At 39.3% G+C, this 22,949-nt stretch overlaps 1 protein-coding gene and 1 long non-coding RNA gene across 2 annotated transcripts in view; one reads left to right on the top strand and one right to left on the bottom strand.

The window, feature by feature from the left end:
* Nucleotides 1-15,342, bottom strand: part of LOC113020848 (uncharacterized) — a 35,892-nt gene extending 20,550 nt beyond the window's left edge. The window contains exons 1-3 of the long non-coding RNA XR_003272239.1: nucleotides 15,286-15,342; nucleotides 8,597-8,744; nucleotides 7,735-8,037 (exon numbers count right to left, since the gene is read on the bottom strand). This is a non-coding gene — a long non-coding RNA (uncharacterized LOC113020848). The remainder of the gene's footprint in view (nucleotides 1-7,734; nucleotides 8,038-8,596; nucleotides 8,745-15,285) is intronic.
* obi1 (ORC ubiquitin ligase 1) lies at nucleotides 15,319-22,201 on the top strand. The gene is made up of 6 exons (XM_026165091.1): nucleotides 15,319-15,484; nucleotides 15,643-15,778; nucleotides 18,067-18,158; nucleotides 18,329-18,550; nucleotides 19,289-19,377; nucleotides 20,411-22,201. The coding sequence occupies exons 1-6, from the start codon at nucleotides 15,413-15,415 to the stop codon at nucleotides 21,744-21,746; spliced, it is 1,947 nt and encodes a 648-aa protein (XP_026020876.1). The 5' UTR covers nucleotides 15,319-15,412; the 3' UTR covers nucleotides 21,747-22,201.
* The last annotated feature ends 748 nt before the right edge of the window (nucleotides 22,202-22,949 follow it).

The raw sequence follows: 22,949 nt of genomic DNA on the forward strand, positions 1-22,949 counted from the left end.
TGTTTGTTTATTAATCAAACACGTCTTCTCTCTTAGTCTTCTCTCAGGAAGTACCAAGACGTGAACAAATATTTGCATTTTATTTCAAAGTATCTGAGAGTTTAGAAAGACTGACAAACCTATTGAAAATGATTCACCAAAAACATACTACGCTGCTCAAAATGACCCCCCCCCTCCAAAACACCACCATTATACAATGCTGTCTACAACAGGAATCCCAAGAGCCCTTGAACATAAAATGGTTCATTCTTCCAACACACAAGCCAGTAAGATGCAGGCAGGACCAATCTATATCTCCTGTGACCCTCAGCAACATGTCGTTATACTTGCTAATCAGATTTAGAGACAACAAGTGAAAGGATGGCCTCTCTGGGCCGTTTGCTTTCACAAATGGATCTTTCCTAATATGGGAGATTAATAGACTACTATCTAATCTTCCTTGTGATTGAAGCTATGATTTGGTTACATAGAACCATGATGGATGTTGAGGCGGCGGCACGTGCGAGTCATGTTAACCCTTTCAAGACAGATTGCAAGGTGGCTTTGCTATTATTATTGTTATTGCTCGTTAAAGTGCAATGCAGCACAACCGTGATAATAATGAAGACGTGCACTGGGCCATTCGATCATGAGAATCAGTCCAGGAAGGGTTTCTTGAAGCCGCCAGCTGTTACAAATTACAACAGGAACATATATCATAGGCTGTAAGAAAGTAATAACATCTATCTTGTGAAATGTTGTGTAGAATGCTTTTACAAAGTCACAAAATATATATCAGATACTTTCATCAGAGAAAAGTCTTTTTTAAAAATATTTTTATACAACATTGTCATTCTTCTTATCTAGAACAGTGATGGCAAAAAGGAATATTGGTTTAAAACAAAATAGTAAAGAAAATGTATTTATTAGATTTCTTATGGGCTTTTTAGATGTCAGGGGTGAGATGAAGGTTTTTAATTTAGTTTCCTTGATCTAAGAAGACTATTTCCTATTGTAATAATGTGATTCCTACAATTGTTTCTAGTCTTTTATGTTAAACTGCCTAAAAATCTTTCTCTCCCAGACAGACAATAACAATCAATTCTGTTGGTATGAAATGATTTCCCTTGCACTATTATATGTGTTTCTATGCTTTAAATCTTAGCGCACTACTTGTTACTAAAGGCAAGTTAGCACGAGCAAAGGCAGATGTCACTGTTAGCAGTTAAACTCTGGTGTGATCTGACATCACATCTAGTGCTCTTTACTTTTAGAGGCTTACTTATAAACTATGCTATCTGAACTGCTGACTCTTATCTGAACTGTGAGATCACAGATAATGACGCTCTACACGGATTGCTAGGCAACGTGGAGATTGGTGACATCGCCTATGAGGTCACAAAACTGCCTGGCGCCTAGCAACAGCGAAAACCGAAAAGATCACCGCTTATGTGAACAACTTCAAACTAAACGCGGTACTTACTCTGGTCTTATCAAAGTCTGAAGCTGACAGTCGAGAACAGCGAGACAGACTTGAAACGATTCCCTGATTTATTAATGAGACGTGTTTGATGTCAACAGCATTACTGAGCATACCTATATTACACTTGTCTCCTGTGTGCCACTCTAAACAAACTGTGACTAAGATACCTGTGGATTGGTCATTACAAAGACCTGAACTAGAACGATTCATTTCAAATCAATCCACTGACGAGTAGGAATAATACAGCACGTCCAGGCCTTCAAAATGTGTGCAAATGCAGTTTGAGCCACATTTTATAACCCACAGCTTTTGGAGTAAACTGCTGTTTCACAGGATCAATATTGGCAGTTGAAGTGCAACAATATGCTGCCAGTCACTTACAGTTCTTACACTAGAAGTTCTTTCGGGATCTTCTGATGCTGTTTAAAAAAAAGGTCTGGGAGGGTGTAGGACCACTTTTCTCAGACCTTGTATAAATCACAGAGAAAAGCTGTCATCCCCTATAGGGCCTTGTTAGTTGCTACAGAACTGTAATGACTAATGCCTCACAGGCAAACCAATTATCAGGTACTTAACAGTCTGAACCTGTGATACATCTGTCAGAGGCTGAGTAGGGATGGGAGGCACATGCAAGTGCTTCAGCTACTTTTTCTCATTTCCCCCGCATTTTTCATTCTTGCTCTTCTTATTTTTGTACATCTCCTTCTTTCCTTTTTCTTTCACTTGTCCTGTATTTTTTGAGCCCTTGTTTCTCTCCCCCTCTTTTTTCTGTTCTCTCAGGGAGCCAGCTGGGAAACTGGCCTTGGGAAACAAGCTAGAAGCATACAACCATATGCTGAATATTTTCATGTAAGGTGTGTGTGTGTGTGTTGGGGTGGGGTGGGTGGGTTCTGTCTTCTTGTTCAAATGTTCTGTAATAGTTAAGTAGGACATTTATCTGGCAGTGGTTTGTCTTCCCCTGTTGTGCTTGTGTGTGTGTGTGTTCCTGAGTTCCTCCTCTATCCCACAGCTAAATGCCTTCAACATAGAGAATTTCACTTGTTTTTAAACACACACACACACACACACACACACACACACACACACACACACACACACACACACACACACACACACACTACAAACTGTACAGGCAGACTGCTGAGAGGGAGCTGTAAGAGACACTGACACAGCTTGCTCATTAGGCAGTTTCTTACTGGATTGAGGCCAAATATCTGCAGGTCATAAACTCACTGATGTAACAGGCAATGCAACTCACATATCTAGGGAAGTGTTGAAAGGCAACATATCTCATTTTAGGGTTGGCACTACTTATCATACTCATCTTGTCCATGAATATGAATAAATATAGCGTTTAAGTTAAGGTGTAAGCTGCCACAGACGGTGTTGTCATGAGACCCATAATTTTCCTTTCTCTGCAGGTGGCTTGTAATTACACCATAGATCACACTCTTGTCAGCCCCAATATCTGCTGTCGAAACAACATATATAGTTATTACATTTTATAGATATAGTTTGCATTAACTCTTTTCAGCATTTAAAGTGAGCAGGTACCATCATGGTTGTCAGCACAAATATCATAGTTGACTTGTACACTTAGCTATTCACCAAACTCCACTTTAGACCATTCAGACAAACGAATGAACAAATGAACAAACAACTGGACCAATGACACAAAACCCCCAACAAACCAATCAACCAATGAATGAACAAACAAACAAACCAGCCAACCAACTGTTAATACAAATGGTACATAAAAAAACAAAACAAAAAGCAAACAAATAAACAAAACAGCTGAATCGTTTAAGCATTTATTTTTCTCTTGACTTAGTCTTTTGTTAAATAAAAAAAAAAAGGTTAAAAGTTTGGATCTTGGACTTGAACAAGTCCAAATGAATTAAACATCAGAATGCTCAGTGAGACTAAAACTAAAGATAAAGATGCAGTACAGGCTAATGGCAAAGAATAACTTTTAAATATGGCAGAAATGAGATAGAGCTATAAGGAAAATACACATCTGAGTCACAGATTCTTGCAATTTACTTAATTTTTCAATGAGCGTTTTAAGTGATACACATGATGTTTGCTTTTGTGTGCTATTAAGATTAAAGTAAAACTGGTCTAATATGAATAAAAGTTCAATTAGAAAACTAGCTATTTCCAAGGATTAACATACATTTTCTTGCCACTGTTCAATTGCTATTGAAAACTCTCTTACAATACATTATGTGGTGCCTTTCTTACTCTATCCTACTGGTCTACATGTACATGCCCCTCCACCACCCAGGGTAAGAGTAAAGGGCCAACGTCTATCTCTCATTAACCTACTGACTGGATAAATCAAAGTGCAGGGCAGAGAGGAGAACCCCAGCCTTGGCCATTCAGATAAGAAGAACACAACCTACACCAGCTCATACCCTACAGCTCAGTGATATATGGATCTGCAGAGGCTAATAGCAAAGTATTGACAGGGAAATGGTGTGCTTATCCTGCTCTCGCATGCTGGCGAGAGGTCCCCAAAGCAGATGGGATACACTTTAGGGAGAGGGAAAGAGGAGGAGGGGGGGGGGGGGGGGGTGAAAGGATGAGATAGAACTGTACTGGGACAAATTAGAGTCTTTATTGCTTTACTTCAGCTAATTTGCCTCTGAGTTTGAGTCTACAAAATAGTTTAGCAATTTCCTTTCCACGTAAAAAACTGTAATTAGTGGCTGGACATAACAATAAATGTATTTATTTGAATGTAAATGTTCTGACTTCTCTGACAACCAACTCCAGATATCTACATCGTATTAGCCATTAAAGAAGATAGTGAAATATTTTATTGTGCTGGACATTTATAAATATTTCAGTTCTCAAACACTGCAAAACATAAGAAAAAGCACACAGCACAGAGTTTGCAGGAAATTCTAATGTTTCCAATAAATAATGTGAGATGAGAAGCATGTGGTGGATGCCTAGTAGCTTAACCGCTCTCCTGATTTACTTATTTTGCATGTCAATCCATATTTTTCATGTCTATAAAATACAAAACACAATGGCTACAGGCAGCAATATAGTTCTCCAACAAGAACCAGTAGATAAAGATACTGGCCGTCCTCCCACTAGTGGAGTTTGTAATGATGGAGTCAGTAGGTTATCACTGTGGCCGCTGCACCTTGTTCTAAGTGACAGCTTTATCTAGCACAACCTATTCTTCCTCTGATGTGGCTGAAGAGGCAGGAGATGCGCACTAATGGCAACACTTCATCAACCTCTGAGAGGATGTAGAGTGAAACTGCAGCCTCTGATGTTAGATAAAGACATTGACACAGCTTGATTACCAGACCAGCTGTAATTTGGTTAAAGCCTGCAGTGCACTACACCTGCAGTAGTTTAGAGCTTGTAAGTGTCAGTGGATTCTTGAAAATTGAATTGACAGCGCTAAGCCTGTCATGCCATACACAAACAGGATGTAGTGCATGCGCTGGGAGTGCTGCTGTGATTGAAACAAGGACACAGTGTGTCCTCGATGATACAGCAACATTACAGAGGAGGTAAGTGAATGATTTTGGGTTGGTGTCGGCATCTGAAGACGTCACAGCACCTCTCTATGGCCACCAGGGGACACAGTGGATAACCGTAAATAAATGAATGAACAGGGAGGCTGAAGGAGATGTCACAGTTATTTCGTGGCTGAAAAGAAAATACACAAAACAATAGAGATTCTTATTGTGCTCATGTTTTTGAGGGGAAACAATTGGCTACTGTTGCTTCCACTGCGATCGAATACTGTTAAGAATCCGAGTCAGCATTTTCCAGGTGCTTATATTTATGAGTGGATTTAAAAAAAAAAAAAAAAAAGACTGAAAAAAACTTATGCTGTTATCAACTCTGGAATATTATGAGCATGAATTTGCATCAATGAACAATGAGGGCGAAAACAATGCACTATCAAACGTTGCCAAATGCCTCTGTTCCTCTAAAGGAGACCACTTATGACCAACCTTACATCTGGATGCCAAGCACTGTGTGGGGGCCTGTCTATGACTATTATTACCCACTTGACGCCTTTATAGTTCCATGGCAGACATCCTCTTCAGCAGATCTAGAGACAGAGATGCAGAATGCCAAAGCAGCTCCACAGTGCCGGTGTGGGACAGTGGAGTTTTGTGTTGAAATAATTAGCCTGCTTAGCTGCCATCTGGGCTCTGGTTGCTTGTGTGTGGTGTGAGCCAGGTGCTTCATGGGTAATACCACAGAGAGACATACAGCAGATGCTCATGGGTAGTGCTGCCCACCTTGGCACAGACTTGGAATCGGCTATTCACAATACAAGTCTCGAGGAAGACTACAACAGACAGGACTAGTTTCTTGAAGCCCATTTTAGGGTTTTTTTCCCTAAACCAACTGCAGTAATTACTAAAGACGAGGTTAACGATGTCTGGTGGAAACAAAGTAAACTTCTTTTAAGTACATACAGTTCTGTAATGGGTTCCTCAGCAACTTTGCAAGTGAACCCAGTAAAAATCAGCAAAAGTGCATTCTGCTCAGATCTGAATCTGCGATAACCCCCATTTCATCCGACATAAAAACCAAACCAAACAATCAACACCCTTATCTATGAAACACAGGTGCCTTTTGATTACTGCTCTTTCCCAACACAGCTCAAAAATTTAAGGAGGTTTAAACATTTTTTGAGCAGTTCACTAGGCCAGTAACTTGATAAGAGCCCTGGATTTACTCAATGAGGAAGAAAGTTCCTGAGCAAGCAGCAGGCATGTGGTTGTTGTTCCCAGAGGGCTGGGAAACTGTATCTGCCCTGAAGGAGCATCCTCTTTGGTAAGCACTTCTTATCCAGGCCATCACTGCAGGCCGATAGTGGGTAATATCCAGTAACTGCAGCTTTATGGGCGATCCAATACTTGGATCAATCGCTAGGACAGGAGGAATGCCATTAACCCCTAAGATGTCTCTCCTTTTCTCTCTTGTTTTTGTTTCCTTCAAGTGGGTCTTTTATTTTTTTAAATTCTGACAGAGAAGTCAAGAATAATATTAATTCTTGAGAAAGAAAAAAGGAATGCTCCACATATCTCACTTTAGGATTTTTTTTTAAATTTCCCACAAAGCTCTCGCTGTCAGTAAAAAGTATAAGCCTGAATATCTCTTGTATTTCACCTTAAATTGGTTATCACTTAATGGTTAACTTCAGAGTGTCATAAAATAACACGAATCATTGTGAGATGAATAAGCTGTGTGCACATTAGTGTGAATATACTGTGGTGTTTCCATATGTAGGTTTGTCTGATTTCTATTTGGACTGTGGTGTGAGTAGAAAAAAAAAGGCTTAGGTTTATATTTCTATATCTACAGTATGGTTAAGCGTGTGTGTGTGTGTTTGCAGGGTTGTAGTTGAGAGTGTGTAAGAGTGTGCACATGTAGTGAAAGCTAGAAAGACAGAAAAGAGAGACTTTGTTTGAAACTCCCAATACTTTGGGGAGTATTGCCCCATATACTGTCCCGTGTGACAGAGCAAAAGAAAGCTCGAGTGAACCAAATATACGTAGCTCTCGCTGAGCATTTCTGTTGCTCTCACTGAATATAAATGGATAAATAGCTGCTGAAATGAGTTAAACATCATGAGAAATTACACTCATTGATACAAAGTGGGCATGCTCTACAAACATAATCACAAATGCATCATTGCAAATACAATTGATTATTTAAAAGGTAAAAATTACATGTACTACATTTTGTTTTAGTCACCAGGATGTCATATTTATTCGGGCGCATAGTTTTGTGATAGAGGTAGAGCAGTTCACTTCATATCAACCATAAACTGCACGGTGGAAATAGACAGCTCTTAAATTAAATCCCTGCAGAAGGCATTACAGACTGCCACTGTAACACTGGTGTGACAAAATCAAACAGAATCAAATGAACAGACTGAAGTAAAAGATTCTTAATTTAACTTGTAATATCCAATATGCATTATAATGTCTATTTTACTATTGTCTTACACAGGTGATGATTTACCACAAATTCTGTTTTTCTAGTCAAGCTGCTGAAAGTCTGCTGAAAGTAATGCATAATGTATTTTCTTAGTTAGCAATATAGTTATGTTGTTCTAATTTTCCCTGTAAAATAAGATGAAGAAAGCACTCACTCTCACTGATATGATATAGTGAAAGTTATTTCTTGTAGCAGTTAACAGACACATAGACATGTGTGGAAAACACAGCTACAACTGATAACTTAAACCGTTTAAGTCTAATGACAAAAGTTTCACTTACCTTGAGACCCCAGAGCGCGATCGCAGGTGTAGGAGAGGAAAGTTGAGCACATCCTCGTTTTTTTTTTTTTTCCACGCAAATGTCAGAGGCCACGAGGCAGCTAGCTGCGTCTGACTACCTCACAGTAACAAGCCTGGGCGCGAGCGAGCCGTCCAGGCGGGCCGGTGGCTGGTTTGTTGGAGGGTTGGTCAACTGGCCTGGCAAGCAGAGACAAGGGGACAGGCACACGGGGAGAAGAGCTGAGCTGGAGTGGGCTCTGCTGGAAGGCTTTTTCGCCTCTCCTTCCCTGAATGAAAGCAATCCCTAAGAGTGAATGGGTAATGAGAGACTGGCTCCTGAGATTTTAGCTTTCTTAATCATGTTCATAATTAATTCAAGAACATTGATAATTTCATTACATTCTTTTTGTCTTATCAATAAATGATGTGCCTGCACTTTTGGTCTTGTGTATACGGGGAGAGAGGGAGGAAGAGAGGGAGAGAGAGGGGGACAAGAGAAGTAATACTGCACTAAAAGCACAGGAGATGGAAAATGATACAAACAGGGAAGTGGTAATTATAATCTTTGACCAAGCCACTGGAAGCACAATATGAAGTCAAGTGGCTACAAATAATTAATAAGGCCTCCTGGTGTGTGTGTATGTGTGTGTATGTGCACATGTGAGAGAGAGTATGTGAATGTGTGTGTGTGTGTGCTAAGAGTGAGGCGCAGGGGGAGGGTAAGTGCTGACAAATGTCTTTTCTGAACATTATTTCACCAGCCCTCTCAGTGGCTGTTTTTACAAAAGAAAATAACGTGACATCACCAATAAACAGCGCGTTCTCACCAACTGCTGCTGTGAGGAAGTCAGTAATACACTCACCTTTAAACAGGGGTAGAGGGTGGAGGATGCCTTGTCTTATAATGCCCTTCAGATCCAATAAGAGCTCAGGTTTCAGGAACATTAGTGCAGTGAAGCAGTTTTTAAAAGACCATTCTGCTCCCTCCCTTGTCTCCTCTTCATGCGCCCTCTGTCAGGTCAAGAAAAGAAGACAAGGAGAGCCATTTTCCATCTTCTGGCATATACAGTTTCGAGTTATTTGGCAGCAGGAATAATGAGATAATATGCATTTTTAATAGTTCGTCTTCAGAATATTCAATAACCCTTCACCTCTGTGCGTGCGCTTATAGATTCTGCGCTTTATCAATCGAACTTTCTGTTCAAAACTGAGCTGGAAATAGAACGAGAAGGAGGGCAGGGGGAAGAAGAAGGGGGGGTGAGAAAGAGGATGTAATGGATATCTCTGTTTCCTAAAAATGCTGTGAGGATGATGGAGTCTAAGGAAGGCTCTGATTCACAGCCTGCTCTTTTTTGCTCCAAAACAAGACAAGTAGATGGATGGCTTTGAGCAGCCTAATCCGACAGTGAGTGACTGCTCTGTCAAAGGTCTAATCTTCTCCCAGAATAGTGGAGTAGGCTGTTTATTCTGATCAGACGTCCTTGATATATAATCATTAACCTATTGCTATTCAAACTGATGCGATGAGATATGCGATGTAAGGGGTTACCTTCACAGGAATACCTCCTGTACTCGATTTGTGTCCTTAAATAATTGGTTAGTGAATTTGTACATGAAATCAGGGTAATTTGACCCTAACAGCAGTGTGTTCGCACCATTTCAGGGCTGTTTGATTTCAGACGTTTTCTAATGGATTTCTAGCCTGTGACACACTACAATATGGATTGGTAAAGCTATATGAGGCATTAGAGATTCAAGTACTTTATGTCCTATTTATTCCTTATGTGCCACAGGCCCCCTATCTTGAGATATGACCAGCTCAACACGAGAAACCTTTAATAAAATAAAAAAGTAAAAAAGGGGAAAATAGAGATTTACAGCTGGCCATTCTGACAGTAGACTTGATATAAGGTGTTCATAACAAGTTTTGCATTTTATTCCTGGTCCCCTCACACACATTTAAATCATATTTTATGTGATCTATGTATGCAGCACTCATCCTCTCTCTGTCACCCAATCTCTCCAATGTGTCCCTCTTAAACAGATTGCTACAATACTTGTAATGATGGTCTTTCCCAGCTGTGCTGCAGGAGAGGGGAAGGGAGCAGCAGGCCATAGTATTACCATAATACCCGCTCCCTCCCTCCACTGTCCCATGGGCCCATGTGGGGCTCTGCATGGGGATGCAGGGCAACTCTGCTGTGGAGGGGACTCAACTGGCTGCCGGTCCTGCAGGCTGTGTGTGTGTGAGTGTATGCTTGAATGTGTGTGACTGTGACAGGGCTGAACCTGCCTGTGGGCGATGTAATAAAAGCGCCACACACTGCTGGTAGTGATGGTGGCACTGCTGCTGTAGCTGCAGAGAAGGGGATAAATATAAACCGGGCCCGCATCAAGGAGACGGCCCTCCAGTCACAGCCTGACTTACATCCTAATAATTAGGCCCCTTTCCAATAAAACAGGGATTTGTAGCCATGCATCTCTTTTTCTTGTGTTTGCTCCTGCAGTGGAAAGGATGCATGGTCTTGTGCAGTCTCTGGGTGAAGCAGAGGCTGTGAGAGGAATTGATTTCAACAGTATTATAAACAGTTCAGCAACATTTGCCCAGTTTAATCTAGACAATCAGAAGACTCTGCATCAGATTCTTCTTGTGCAATTGACATATTCATTTTCTACGAATATTACACAATTTCTATATTAAATTATGACATTACTTAGGGGTACTTTCGAGTACTTTACGGTTGTTGAAAGCATAAACCATCTGTCGTTTTCTTGAATTTGCACACATACACACACTCCCCGTCTCTGATAGAGCCTGATCGATAGATGAGGCATGCAGGTTGCTGTTGTGTGTTATCTTAAGCCTCCTAATGTGCCCTGGCTAATCTTTACTCCAACAAATCCTGACCTGAAACCTACTGCTTTCCTTGTGCTTTGTTCTGTGGACACACTTTCAAATTCAAGTCCTAGACATTCATTATGTGCACTTATTTCGTATTATTGAGCTAAATAAACTAGAGTGTGCTGAATAATATCCTGGAAGATATCCTGAAATCCCATGATCACAATTATGTGTTGAAAAAAGACACTTAATATTTTTCCAATAAAATAGCAATACACAGAGGGAAGGTTTTTCAGGTTTGAGGATTTCCAAAAGTCAAATTGAAAAGAGAGAAAGAAAAGCAGAACACTACATGCCGAGGGAGAGAGGGAGGGTGGGGAGGCAGTCTAGGCAGGGGGTATCAGGCTAATTAAAGCAAGCATTTGTCAGAGATTAAGCCTTAAACAGAAAAGGTCATCTGAGCACCAGAGCACACTGTTTCGCTGCTGTGCTCTTAGGGCAGTCTAAACCTTTCCCAGCTAAATGGTAAAGATGCTATTTGCCAGAGATGGGGGAAGGGATCGAGATCCCGACCAGTGACAAGAATGACACTTGGGTCATTGGTTCTTCACTGTCCATTACACATGCTGGTCAAATATGGCAATCGGTGTCATTTAGGGATGAAAAATAAGTGCTGGGACAAGATCAATAGATGCAGCCGTCTGTGCCGGCTGTGATTAATTGACTGTCACCAATTAATGGCCGGCCTGTTGCAAAGCAAAGCAATCGCAGTGGGACAATGGGTATTTCTTTCATTTTGGCCTGATATTGGTTATTTTAGGACAAGTTGCCCTGAAGTAAATTCATTAACCACTTCTTTTACAGTTTTGCAGGTTTGCTGTGGCACACTGGAAAGTGCCTCTGACAGCATCTTGTGTGTAAGGCGTACTTTGAAGTTGTTTTCAATGCAGGGATTAATATAGAATTATATGAAAGCTTGCACATAACATCCACATTGTTTTTTTTTTCAGTCCAATCGGATACAGTTACTAAAAATATTTGAATATGTTCCTGCTGCCTCTCCTTCAGAAGTCTGTATACATTAAAATATTCTCATTGTTTAGGGATAATGAAGAGTAACATTGAATAATGGCATTTAAATTGATTCTACACTGATGTTGCTCTCTAACTGATTTAACTTAAACATATTCATTACGTACATTTACTCCAAATGTTCTCTGGTGGTATGAAAAATGAGTGAGAACACATGGAAGCCTGTGATCCACCTAATAGACCACTAAACAATCAAACAAGTACTGGTGATGTTTTCAAACTGGGATCAGTGTACAAGGTTATTTTGAAGTCAGTCAATTCTAATCATATTAGATCTTGAGAAGATGTCCTGGCTTAAGATGCAATGTGCACAGGACATGTTGGTTTAGATATGAGTAATGGCTTTGTGGGGCTAAGCTGTGGGGCAGATGTAATTTGAAATACTTGTAGTGAATATTATGCTAATATTTGGTCACTCTGTATTGTTATTTATAAATTAGATCATTTAGGCATCACAAAATATTGCAATGCAATCGTTTTCTAACTGAATGAATGAGATATTTGTGGCATCTATTTAAGAGATTTTCAATTTGCAGTTAGTTTCTGTCATGCATCCCCCTTGATCTTTGTACGTTGCTGTGAATTATCATTTTACAAAAACTATAAAGATGGAAATTCGAAGCTAAATATCTTCTTTTTACTGGGAGTGTATTGACCTATAGTGACCAATTTTCTTAATAATTTCTACCCAGTTAATCATTCTTTACTTAAAGTTTTGCCAGAAGTTCAATGTGTAGTGAGTTTACTAGAGAACAGCTATATTTGTTTACAGTGTAACCCAAATAGAAAGCAGTTGTGCTGCTGTGTGTATGAAAAGTTAATATTTTATTATTACATTTTTCTTACTACACTGAACCATTGAAGCCTCTTTCAGGACTTTATTTTGGAAGTTCATTTTTAAAATAATTTACCAGTATAATCTGTGGCATGCAAATTATACATCCAAAATTTCAGCATTCCCCTGGATGAAAGGTAGCTTTATAGATTTTTATAGGGAATACAGGTGCCTTGCCCATCAAATCCAGGAGTGTATTCTGTGAAAGAAAAATGTTGTAGTTTGCATCATATGCACACATGGTCATATTTGCATTGCAAAATGCAGTGATGTGCAACTTTCCCAAATACAACATAGTAAACTTGAAAATAGGAAATCACGTTTTAAACTATATGGAAAAAAAATGATGATATGTTAAATTGGGTTTGCTTTCCCAACTAATTATTGATGATAACCCCAATGTATTAATTCAGACAGAAGACCTATAATATGTGAAAAAAAGTTAAGTACTGTTGTTGTAATCATCAATGGATCCTCAACACATACAAGCTTTCTTAAATGAGCTCTCTATTTGGAGCACCAATAATCAATGCATTTCTGTTAGGCCTAAAGTCATTAGGACTCATTGCTTGGGGTCTCCACAGTGAGTTCTTACAAACATTTGTAAAACATGTTTTGTAATATGTAAAAAAAAATACATTGCATTTTTTAAATCTCTCTTCTTTAGTTTGACATCATGGAAACCATGATGTCAAACTAAAGAAGGAATTAATAAAGTACAACCTTAAAAGAATCCTTTAAACACACTGTTATGTGAAGTAAAGATACTGTATCAAGGCACCAGCAGATTGCTCTCAACTTAGCAATAGGCCTCCTGGCTCTAATGGGGAACATATTGTAGATAGTGTAGATAATGTATTTAATAAGACCTGAAACTAGTGATTGAAAGTGTTTACTGGGGTCACAGACATGAGAACCCAAACTGTCATTTTCCCACAGACTTTAGTACAACTGGACTTCGTTTAAAACCTGATGAGAGGTCTCCTTATTGCCACAACAAAGGTTTAAGGCTATTAAACCGTGGTTTCATCTTTCAGGCCTGGAAGGCACATCCATCTTGTATACACAGTTGTGAAAACATATTTGCCATGTTACTGATTTCTTTTTATTTCTTTTTCTTGCGGAACAGATTTTATCCTCCTAGGATCTGGTGTCCACATATGTGGACATTACATTTTGGGATGTCTAGACCAAAATACAAAATTTTGCTCTTATCCACTCACGAGGACATTATACTGTCACTGTTCTATCGAAATTTAATATGTGGATCTCATTTTTCTCAGAAACAAAAATCAAGTAAAAAACAGCAACTGGTAATTCTTTGTTTTTAAATTCATCAGGTCCCAAACAGCCCAAAAAGCAAAGAGAAATTAAATATGCATGCCATGAAAGAGTTTGGGTCTTAGGAGGTTAATATCAGACAAATATAAGCTGTGTAAAAAAATAAAAAATCATAGTTTTTAAACTATGACTTTATTTATTAAGGAAAAAAAATATCCAAACTTACCTAGCTCTGTGTGAAAAAGTATTTACCCCCGGAAACCTAATGACTGATTGTGCCACCCTTGGCGCCTAGAACTGCAATCAAGCCTCTGCAATAACTGTCAATGAAGCTTTCACATCACTGTGGAGGAATTTTGGCCAACTCTTCTTTGCAGAGTTATTTTAATTCAAACACACTGGAGGGTTTTCAAGCAGCAAGGACCTGTCAAAGCATCTCAATCTGATTTGGGTCCAGACTTCTTATTAGCTCACTCCAAACCTTCTTTTAAAGCTATTCAGAGGTCAACCCGCTCGTTGCATTTTAGATCACTGTCCAAGTGAACTTGAACTTCAGGGCGTGAACTGATGGATGGACATTCTCTTTGTAGGTTTTTTGTTAGAGAGCCGAATTCATGGTTCCATCAATGGAACTGGAAGCAGTCCCAGACCATGACACTACCACCACCATGTTAGGCAGAGTGTTGATGTGATGTTCTCTTTATGAAATGCTGTGTTAGTTTTATGCCACATTTAATGGCATAAAACCTTCTAAACTTCCAACTGTTGTCCTGTCAGTTCAAATATTATCCCAGATGTCTTGGGGATCATCAAGATGTTTTTGGATACTGTGAGATGAGCCTTTGTGTGAGCCTTTTTGGTCAACTTTATCAGACAGGTTCCATTTAAGTGGTGTATTTAACAGGTCTGGCAGCATTCAGGCCTGGCAGTGGCTAGTGAAACTGAACATGAGCATGTTTAAAAAAAAAGGTTAATCACAGTTAATTTATGATAGCAGGCAGTTAATTTTTCACATAGTGCCAAGTAGGTTTGGATAGTTTTTCCCCTTAATAACTCTTCAATTAAAACTGAATTTTGTAGTAACTTAGTTTATGTTTGTCTGATATTAAAACGTCTCTGAAATCTAAAACATGTAAGCATGACAAATATGCAAAATAAAGTCAGGAGAAGGAAAATACTTTTTTTTAAAAATGTATAAAGTATGTATATACAATACTGAATGAACCACAGACAGGTGTAATGTCTGGTTTTATCGCCTTCATCAATATTGGACGTACATTTATCAAATAGAGTCCACATTACTCCTAACGCTTTTCTATTTCCGGTTTAAAATAACAATAGTTTGCTTAAACACTGGCAAGTGATAAAGCTATTGTGCCCTGGTTTAGCCGTGACTAGAATACATTACAACAAGATACTTGTGTGTGTCTTCTTCACTGTCAAACCCAGTGAAGAAGACATAATTTTAGTATTATAAAATTACGGGTGAAGGGCAACTGTACCTGTTTCGCGAAGTACCGCCTTTTGACCCCTCTGGGTTTCTGTAGTTGTGAGGCTCGGCGCGCGACGCAGCGGTTTGGTGGGAGATTTGTACCTCTTCAGGGAAGTGAGTTACATTTTTAATGAAAAATGGCTCTGAACTACCAGGCATCTACCCTCTCTCTCACTTTGCCAATTTCCTGCCAGATATGCCTCGGAAAGGTAAGCGTCGTTCGATTTTTTAACCTCCTCGTTAGCGCCTATGGTTTGGTAAACAAACTAGGCAAACTGTTTCCTACATGAGTTAAACGGAGGTGACCGTTGTTTGTTGTGTTTGGTTGTGCTAGTGGGTTAATTTGCTCGTGTTTTTCTCGGTGCAGGTTAGGCAGCCGGTTATTTGTTCCAACCACCACGTGTTCTGTTCATCCTGCATGGAAATGTGGTTAAAGAAAGCTAACCAGTGTCCCACCTGCAGAGTCCCCATCACAACAGAGAACCCCTGCAGGGAAATCATCGGTGAGTAGTTGCGGGCAAACAAAGGAAAGCAGGCTTGAAGCAGAAGAGAAGAGGTGATCTGCCTGCCTGCAGCATCTCACAGCTGAGTCTTCTTTTCATTGTGCTCCCAACAAAGCACGGCCTCAATTTTTGCAGGCAACTTTCTATGAGCCGTGACGTTTGTTTTGTTAGTAATATCCCCAAGTTGACGATTTCAGTTAATAAAGCAAGTTGGATCATATTTAGTGAGATTGCTTGTTGCAGCTTCAGAGTAAGTCAGCATAAAAATAACTCCTTTATGAACGCAAGCATTGTTTGCAGTGTTTAAGCGTTTGACAGGGGCTGGGGGATCCATCCTTTCCAAATGCTTATTGGAAAACTGTTGATTTTCTTACTGCAGGCTTACCTGCAGTCTGTAAAACTGTATTCCCTTATCCATAAAACAAACTGGCTACAGTTTATGCAGGCAAAGGTAGCACGAGGTGATATATCTAAGACAGTTGTACTGAAAAATAAATGTTTTAGGTTTCCTTTGAACTTGTGTGAGGCATATTTGAATATATGAATTTTATGTATTTAGTTTTAATCATACAACCCTGCTGTTTTCCAGCGTTTACTCTCTATTTTTGTTGGCAGATCAGTTTGGATTTCTTTGTAACAATACCAGACAGTACTCACTGACATGCAGACATATAGCTAAGCTTAGCCCCAAAAACTCGATTCAGACTTGATTGTTTCAGTCATTCACGGAGCTGTTTCTTGCAAAAACAAAGACTTTATTATTGCAGTTGTTTCACCTGTACCGTTGGAATTTTAATATCAATCATTGGCCACTTGATTAGATACACTTGTTGATGCATTTATCTAATGCATATATCTATATCTAATCAGTTACATGAGAGCAACACAATCCATTTAGACTCAGAGATGTGGTCAAGCGAACCTGGTGAAGTTCAAATAGAGCATCAGAATGGGGGAAAATGTAATTTAAGTGACTTTAAATGTAACATGGTTGCTGGGATTTTCCCACGCAAACATCTGTAAGGTTTATAGAGAATGGTCTGAAAAAGAGAAAATATCCAGTGAGTCCCATTTTCCCTGATTAAAAATGCTATAATGATGCAAGAGATCAGATGAAAAACCAGACTGCTTAGAGTTGACAAGAAAGCAACAGTAATTCAAATAACCACTTGCTACAACTAAGGTGTGAAGAAGAGCATCTCTGAATGCACAATAAGTCCAACATTGAAACGGATGAAACACCAGGTGCCGCTCCTATCAGCTGTGAATAAGTAACTGAGGCAACAATTGATATGGGCTCACCACGGCGGGACAGCAGAAGACTGGGAAATTGTTGGCTGAGTCTCGAGTCTTCTGCTTTGATATTTAGATGGTAGGTCAGAATTTGGTGAAAACAATATGAATGGATCCATCCTGCCTTGTATAAACTGTTTTCTGGCTGCCGTTGGTGTAAATGCACATAGGATATTTTCTTGACACACTTTGACTCTCCTAGTATCAGCTGAGAATTGTTTAAGCATCACAGCCTTACCTGAGTGTTTTTGCTGATAAGTGCACCACTTTGAGTACTCACAGAGTACTCATCTTCTGGTCGCTGCTTTCAGTAGGATAACACACCATGTCATAAAGCTCAGACTGATTTCTCAAAGATTACAATGAGTTCACTGTACTTAAATGGCCTTCACAGTCACCAGATCTTAATCCGCCTTTCGGAAGTGGTGGAATGGGAGATTAACATTATGGATGTTCAGTCAACAAACCTGCAGCAACTGTGTGATGCTATCATTTCAACATGGACCAAAATCTCAGAGGAATATTTCCAGCACCTTGTTGAAGCTATACCATAAAGACGTGAGACAGGAACGTGTGAAAAGATTAAAATAAAGAGATAAATCATTTTAGAGATTTCCTTTAACCCAATTTGGTCTTGTTTTTTTTTTTTTTTTTTTTTTTTTTTTTAAGATGTATTTACCAAATAAACAATCTTTGTGCTAAAAAGAGAACATGTAAGCAAATTATTAAAAGGAATGTTACAAATGATGGTCTTCTCTTGTGAAAATCAGTCACAATTTCCCTGTGCACTATAAATTTGCCTGCATTTTACATGGCAGCACCTCAAGCCTTGAATGTTCTTCAGTTTTACGCTTGCCTCTTTATTACTCTTATGTTGTGCTAAGGTAACAACAAAGCCACATAAAAGCCAGCTGATATTACTTGGAACATTACTTAAATGTGTTTTGTGGTCTATTGTGTTAATCATTTACTGTACTTGTGTGCTTGTGTTACAGGAGGAACAAATGAGGGTGATCACAGTGATAGTCCTTCTGTGAGAAAATGTCTCAGAAAAACAAGAGGGGAATTAATTTTACGCGAGTATGAGGTATTGGTTTGACGTGCTCTGTTATGTTTAGTATGCTTTCCTATGTTTATTATTTACAGCCGTTTAGAAAAAAAAGAGTTAATAAAAGTATAATCACAGCTGTATTAGTATCTCACTCGATATCATTATTTCCAAATGATATTTTCATTTTTTTTCTCTCTCTCTAACAGGAGGAAATTGAAGGGCTCATGAGAGAAAACGAGGAGCTGAAAACCAAAAATCAAAGCTTGGAGGAGCAACTGAAGACTGCTTTGGATCCCTGCAGCATTAATATAGTGCAACTGGATGAACAAAGGGTCGCTCCATTTGTCCTGGAGGAGTGGACAAACAAGCTGCGAGCAGCCACAGATGTCTGTGATAAAGTAAAGAAAGACATGGATAAGCTCAAAGAGGTATGAAGCCTGTAACATTTAGGACATTACAGGTTTCAGTAAATTGACCCTTAAAGCAGGAATTCACTGTTTTCTGATAGATGCAGTTAGTTCACTGTTCGGTATTTTAGTTGTCTAAAGAGTGTTTTAATGAAACAGTTGAAAGTAGACATATTAATTGCATGTAATTATTCCGATTTATTACTTTATATAAGGAAAAGCGTTCTGGTAGTATTATTTTTTTTACCTGCTTGATTCTTGTATTCCAAGTAAAGCTAAATGGATGTTGCTTCGAAGTTTATTGCGCTCGATTACTTGTTTTACCACACAATATATGGACAAAAATTCTGTACCACCTACATATTACACATGTGGGAGCTGCTCAGCCATTGAAATCCACGTCAAACAAATTTTGTGCCGATTGTATATGCAGGAAATAAGAAATTTCACAAACTGATTTCCTGCAGTGGTGGCATCCTGTTATGGTATCACGCTCAAATTCAATTTTTTACGATTTATTTTTATTTTCTTGCTCTCCCCAGAAATGTTTGTAAAGGCAGTCTGCATGGCTAGGTGCTTTATTTTGTATGTATTTTTTAAAATATACCTCTGGCAATGGGACTGAAAATACTTGAATTAGATTAGATGGAGATTAACAGGTGTGGTCCAGTACTTTTGTCCATATAATGTAACTTGCTGTTTTTTGTTTTTTTTGGAATAATAGAAATATTTTGATAATGTTTACTTTACCACCTTCAGGCAAATAAGACATTGCGGTCTCAAAATGTCGACCTTGTGCAAGAAAACATGAGACTGAAAGCAGAGGTGGCTAGCAGATCTCCTCAGAAGTAAGTATCATGTATAACCTTTGCCCTCAATATCTAAGAATCTTTTTAGGTTTATACTTGAGCATAGTCTTAAAATCACACACACAAAAAAATCACACTTTCATAAGCAGGTTAAAATAAGTCAATTTGGAATCCAGCTCAGATCAACTGGAACTGTGATGGCACCTCTGTTTGTGTAACACCAGCGCGTTAGGAGTAGCTATGGTACAAATGAGACGAGGAAACGTTTTGGAAGGCAAGACCAGATCAGAGCAGACTGAAGACGGGCAACACACATTGCGCCATTGACTAAATAGTAGGTTGAGAAACAGCCCAGCATGCAGCTTGGGTGTGAGTTGCTGCTGCAGTATAAAGGTGGCGCAGTCAGACAGAAGTGCTTGAGCACATATGCATCCTAAACTGTAATACTTTCCATAACCACCAAGAAGCTCACATCTGCCAAGCCCGGAGTTTGATTAAAGATACGATGACTTACAAATCAATGCAAGGTTTTGTAAATAACTACCTTTGTGGGTTTCTTAAGTCACAGTTAAGATAAAAATATTATTCTATGTCAATTTTGCAATTGAGGAACCTTGGTTTTTTTCTCATTGTAATACTCAATTGCTGCCATTAGTCGATAAGGTCCACTCTTGCAGCCACTCTTGCTGCTGAGCATCTTCTAGTAATAATGTGTTCTTGGCTTACTGGGTTGTTATTATAGATTTTAAAATGATTACTTCTGTTTTAATAATGAGGATTTGCATGTTGAATACTGAGTTTTTGATTCATGTTGTAGCCAGAGCCAGGCTGACATTAGTCACTCCTATGTGACATAGATGCCCTTTTTTTTTCTGTGAAATCGCCATTTACAATCTTTTTCTCCCCAAAAGAAAAATGTAAGGTTGTTTTTATTTATATCTCAGTTTTTGTTGAGTTTCTACATTTGATTTTTTTTTTTAAATAGACTACATTTCAAAGATTAACAAAAAAAAATAATTGAAAAGTATTGAATTTTCTGTTCTAAATTAAATACTAAATGATCTGTCGCCAGGTTTGGCCGATACACAGTCGCAGCACTGGAAGCTAAAATTCAGCAGTATCAGCGCGATGTGGACCACTTGAAAAGGGCTCTTGAGCGCAGTGACCAGTACATTGATGAGCTGGAGAGTCGGATCAGGGTGTCTGAGAAGAAATCTCTTGAAGTGCAGGAAGCGTGTGGGAGTTGCAAGGCTGCTAAGGAAACTCTCACAAAGCAGCAGAAAGTCAACATGATGATGAGAAGCTTGAGTGACAATGAGAGGAAGTTGATCTGCAGCAATCCAGAGGCAGAATGTGGCACATTTTCTAGAAATCACAGTTTGATGTTGATGCCATCCGCAGATCACAAAGATTTCAGTAAAAATCTGACAGGAAAGCAGAAAAACGAGGCCTCGGAAGGCACCTCCTCTGACTTTTTGCCCAGTACTCCATCATCTGCTTTCCGCTCCCTGACTCTGAGAAGCCCAGGCATCCGTGAGAAGAAAGTTGCATTTAAACCTGGGTCTTATCTAAGGAGGCTTGATTTTGAAGAGGTTCCCAGTCCTGATAAGAGCAGTACCACACTGGAGAACCAATTCAACAGTGTTGAGAAATTCCCCAAAGGCTTGCCTCCAAATGACTTGGAGCCCTCAAAGTCTGTCTTCTGGGCAGGCTGGGACAAATCCAACTCTGACCAGTCATGTACAGGTTCAAGTAAAGGAAGCTCTATCAAGGGATCCACTAATTTTGTGGTTGATGAGTCAGATAGTTTCCACATGTCCAGTGAGGCCTGTATGGATGTGGCCTACCTGAACAAAATCTCAGAGTTGGACTCCATGATGCTGGAGGGTGAGAGTTCCTGTAGTCCAGGGCTCTCTGTTGATTCCTGTCTTTCCACAGATATGGACAACACCCTAGTTCCAGAGCCTCAAACATTCCCTAATGCCTTGTCAAGCCATGCTGGTAAACCAGTGACGCACAACAAGCATAACAATCACCAACCTTGTGACAATAAGGAGAGCATCTTGAACGACAAAGAAACTCCAAAAGGTTCAGCAGAAGAAGGTTGTGCTGCATTAGTCTCTGGTAGGAAGAGTGGCGTCTGTGGAGGGGCCTCTCACACCGAAGAGCTATCTTTTGATTTGCTGTTTGATCCTTCGGATGAGAATAAGGCCGGTCCCTCTGGCTTTCCAGCAAGCCAAGATCATGATCTTGTAAACCCCTCCTCTTCCTCCTCTGGCTACACTGCTGGTCATCCTGTGAGCACAACAAGAGACAGACACACGCTGAACAGCAGTCAGCCAATAAAGAGAAAGTCCCACAGTCCCTTTACCATAAGCAGTCCCACCAAACATTCAAAGCTCATGTGAAAAATGTCAAAACAAACATGTGTTCCTGGTGCACTACTCTTGGTACAGTGTTATGGTGATTGTGTGATGCTAGGGTGTAACTTATTGTTATTTGTCTCTTGTAATATTACAAGAATTAAGCTAAAACGAGATAGGAATGTCATAGTTTTTGTGCAGTGTGCTTGTAGGCCTCATTAGTGATGTGCTAATGCACACTGATCACACTGGTGATCGCATTGTAGTCCTAACCCATGCTGTTTTGTTCTACTGTAGTTGGGGCTGAGACATTTTCCAAGTATACCTTCAGCCTTGTTTTCTGTATTCTGCTAATGTGGTCTTTGGACTTTCCAATGGCTTGTAATACTGAAGACAGATGAATATGACTGTCATTAAAAATTGCTGAATTAGTAGTTGTAATGTATATTAGGAAATGAAACGGGAATGCATTAAATAGTCAAAAAATTATGAAAATTAATTTTGCCTTTCTGTATGGTTTGCATTGCCTGGTCCAGTAACTCATCACTGACATTGGGGATTAATATGTTGTGTACCAGTTACATTTGTTTTTTTTCCTCACACTGTCCATATTTTTTCTATTTTTGCTGGTAATTTTGCAACACATTAAACCAGTAATAAATTTGTCGCCACTGAAAGTGGAACCAACACTGCAAAACATGCTGCCTGTAACGACGCACATTAGAGACCCCACGCACACTAAATCCATTGGCGCAGAAAGCGCCTTATTTATTATGCAAATTTAACGATATCGTGTATATTTCACATACCTCTAATCGCTGCATGAAATTTTAATTGGGGAGCCGTTGTGGTTTGAATAAATGAAGTGTTAATTCATTGGGATTAATTAATTTAGGTAAAGACTGTGTACAAGGTTACACTGGTGTATTAAATCAATTTGTTTAGTGCTCATCTGGCGATGATGGGCTCTAATGATAAAGGGGGCGGTGTCAGTATTTCCAAGGGTTAATATGAGAAATGGGACTGTGGGCCAAGAACTACTGGAAAACCATACAACTTTTACAACAAAAAATACATTATTAAAATAGTTTAATATGTCTATACCGATGCCTACAAGCTTAAAATTGCTTATTTATTAATTTCATATTAAATATAGACCTCGTGTTTTTGTGTGTATATTTTCCCTAATACTCGATTGGAAACAACTTTCTGAAATCAGACGTCCAGCCTAAAATAGACAGATGCTCA

The sequence above is a fragment of the Astatotilapia calliptera genome, chromosome 1 (genome assembly GCF_900246225.1).
Source record: "Astatotilapia calliptera chromosome 1, fAstCal1.2, whole genome shotgun sequence".
Classification (NCBI taxonomy): domain Eukaryota; kingdom Metazoa; phylum Chordata; class Actinopteri; order Cichliformes; family Cichlidae; genus Astatotilapia; species Astatotilapia calliptera.

Bases quoted from the DNA above. Each gene is read 5' to 3' on its own strand.
- obi1 (XM_026165091.1), top strand. From the start codon at position 15,413: ATGGCTCTGAACTACCAGGCATCTACCCTCTCTCTCACTTTGCCAATT. The intron at 18,159-18,328 runs GTATTGGTTTGA...TCTCTCTAACAG, and splicing joins TAATTTTACGCGAGTATGAG to GAGGAAATTGAAGGGCTCAT. The intron at 18,551-19,288 runs GTATGAAGCCTG...TACCACCTTCAG, and splicing joins ACATGGATAAGCTCAAAGAG to GCAAATAAGACATTGCGGTC.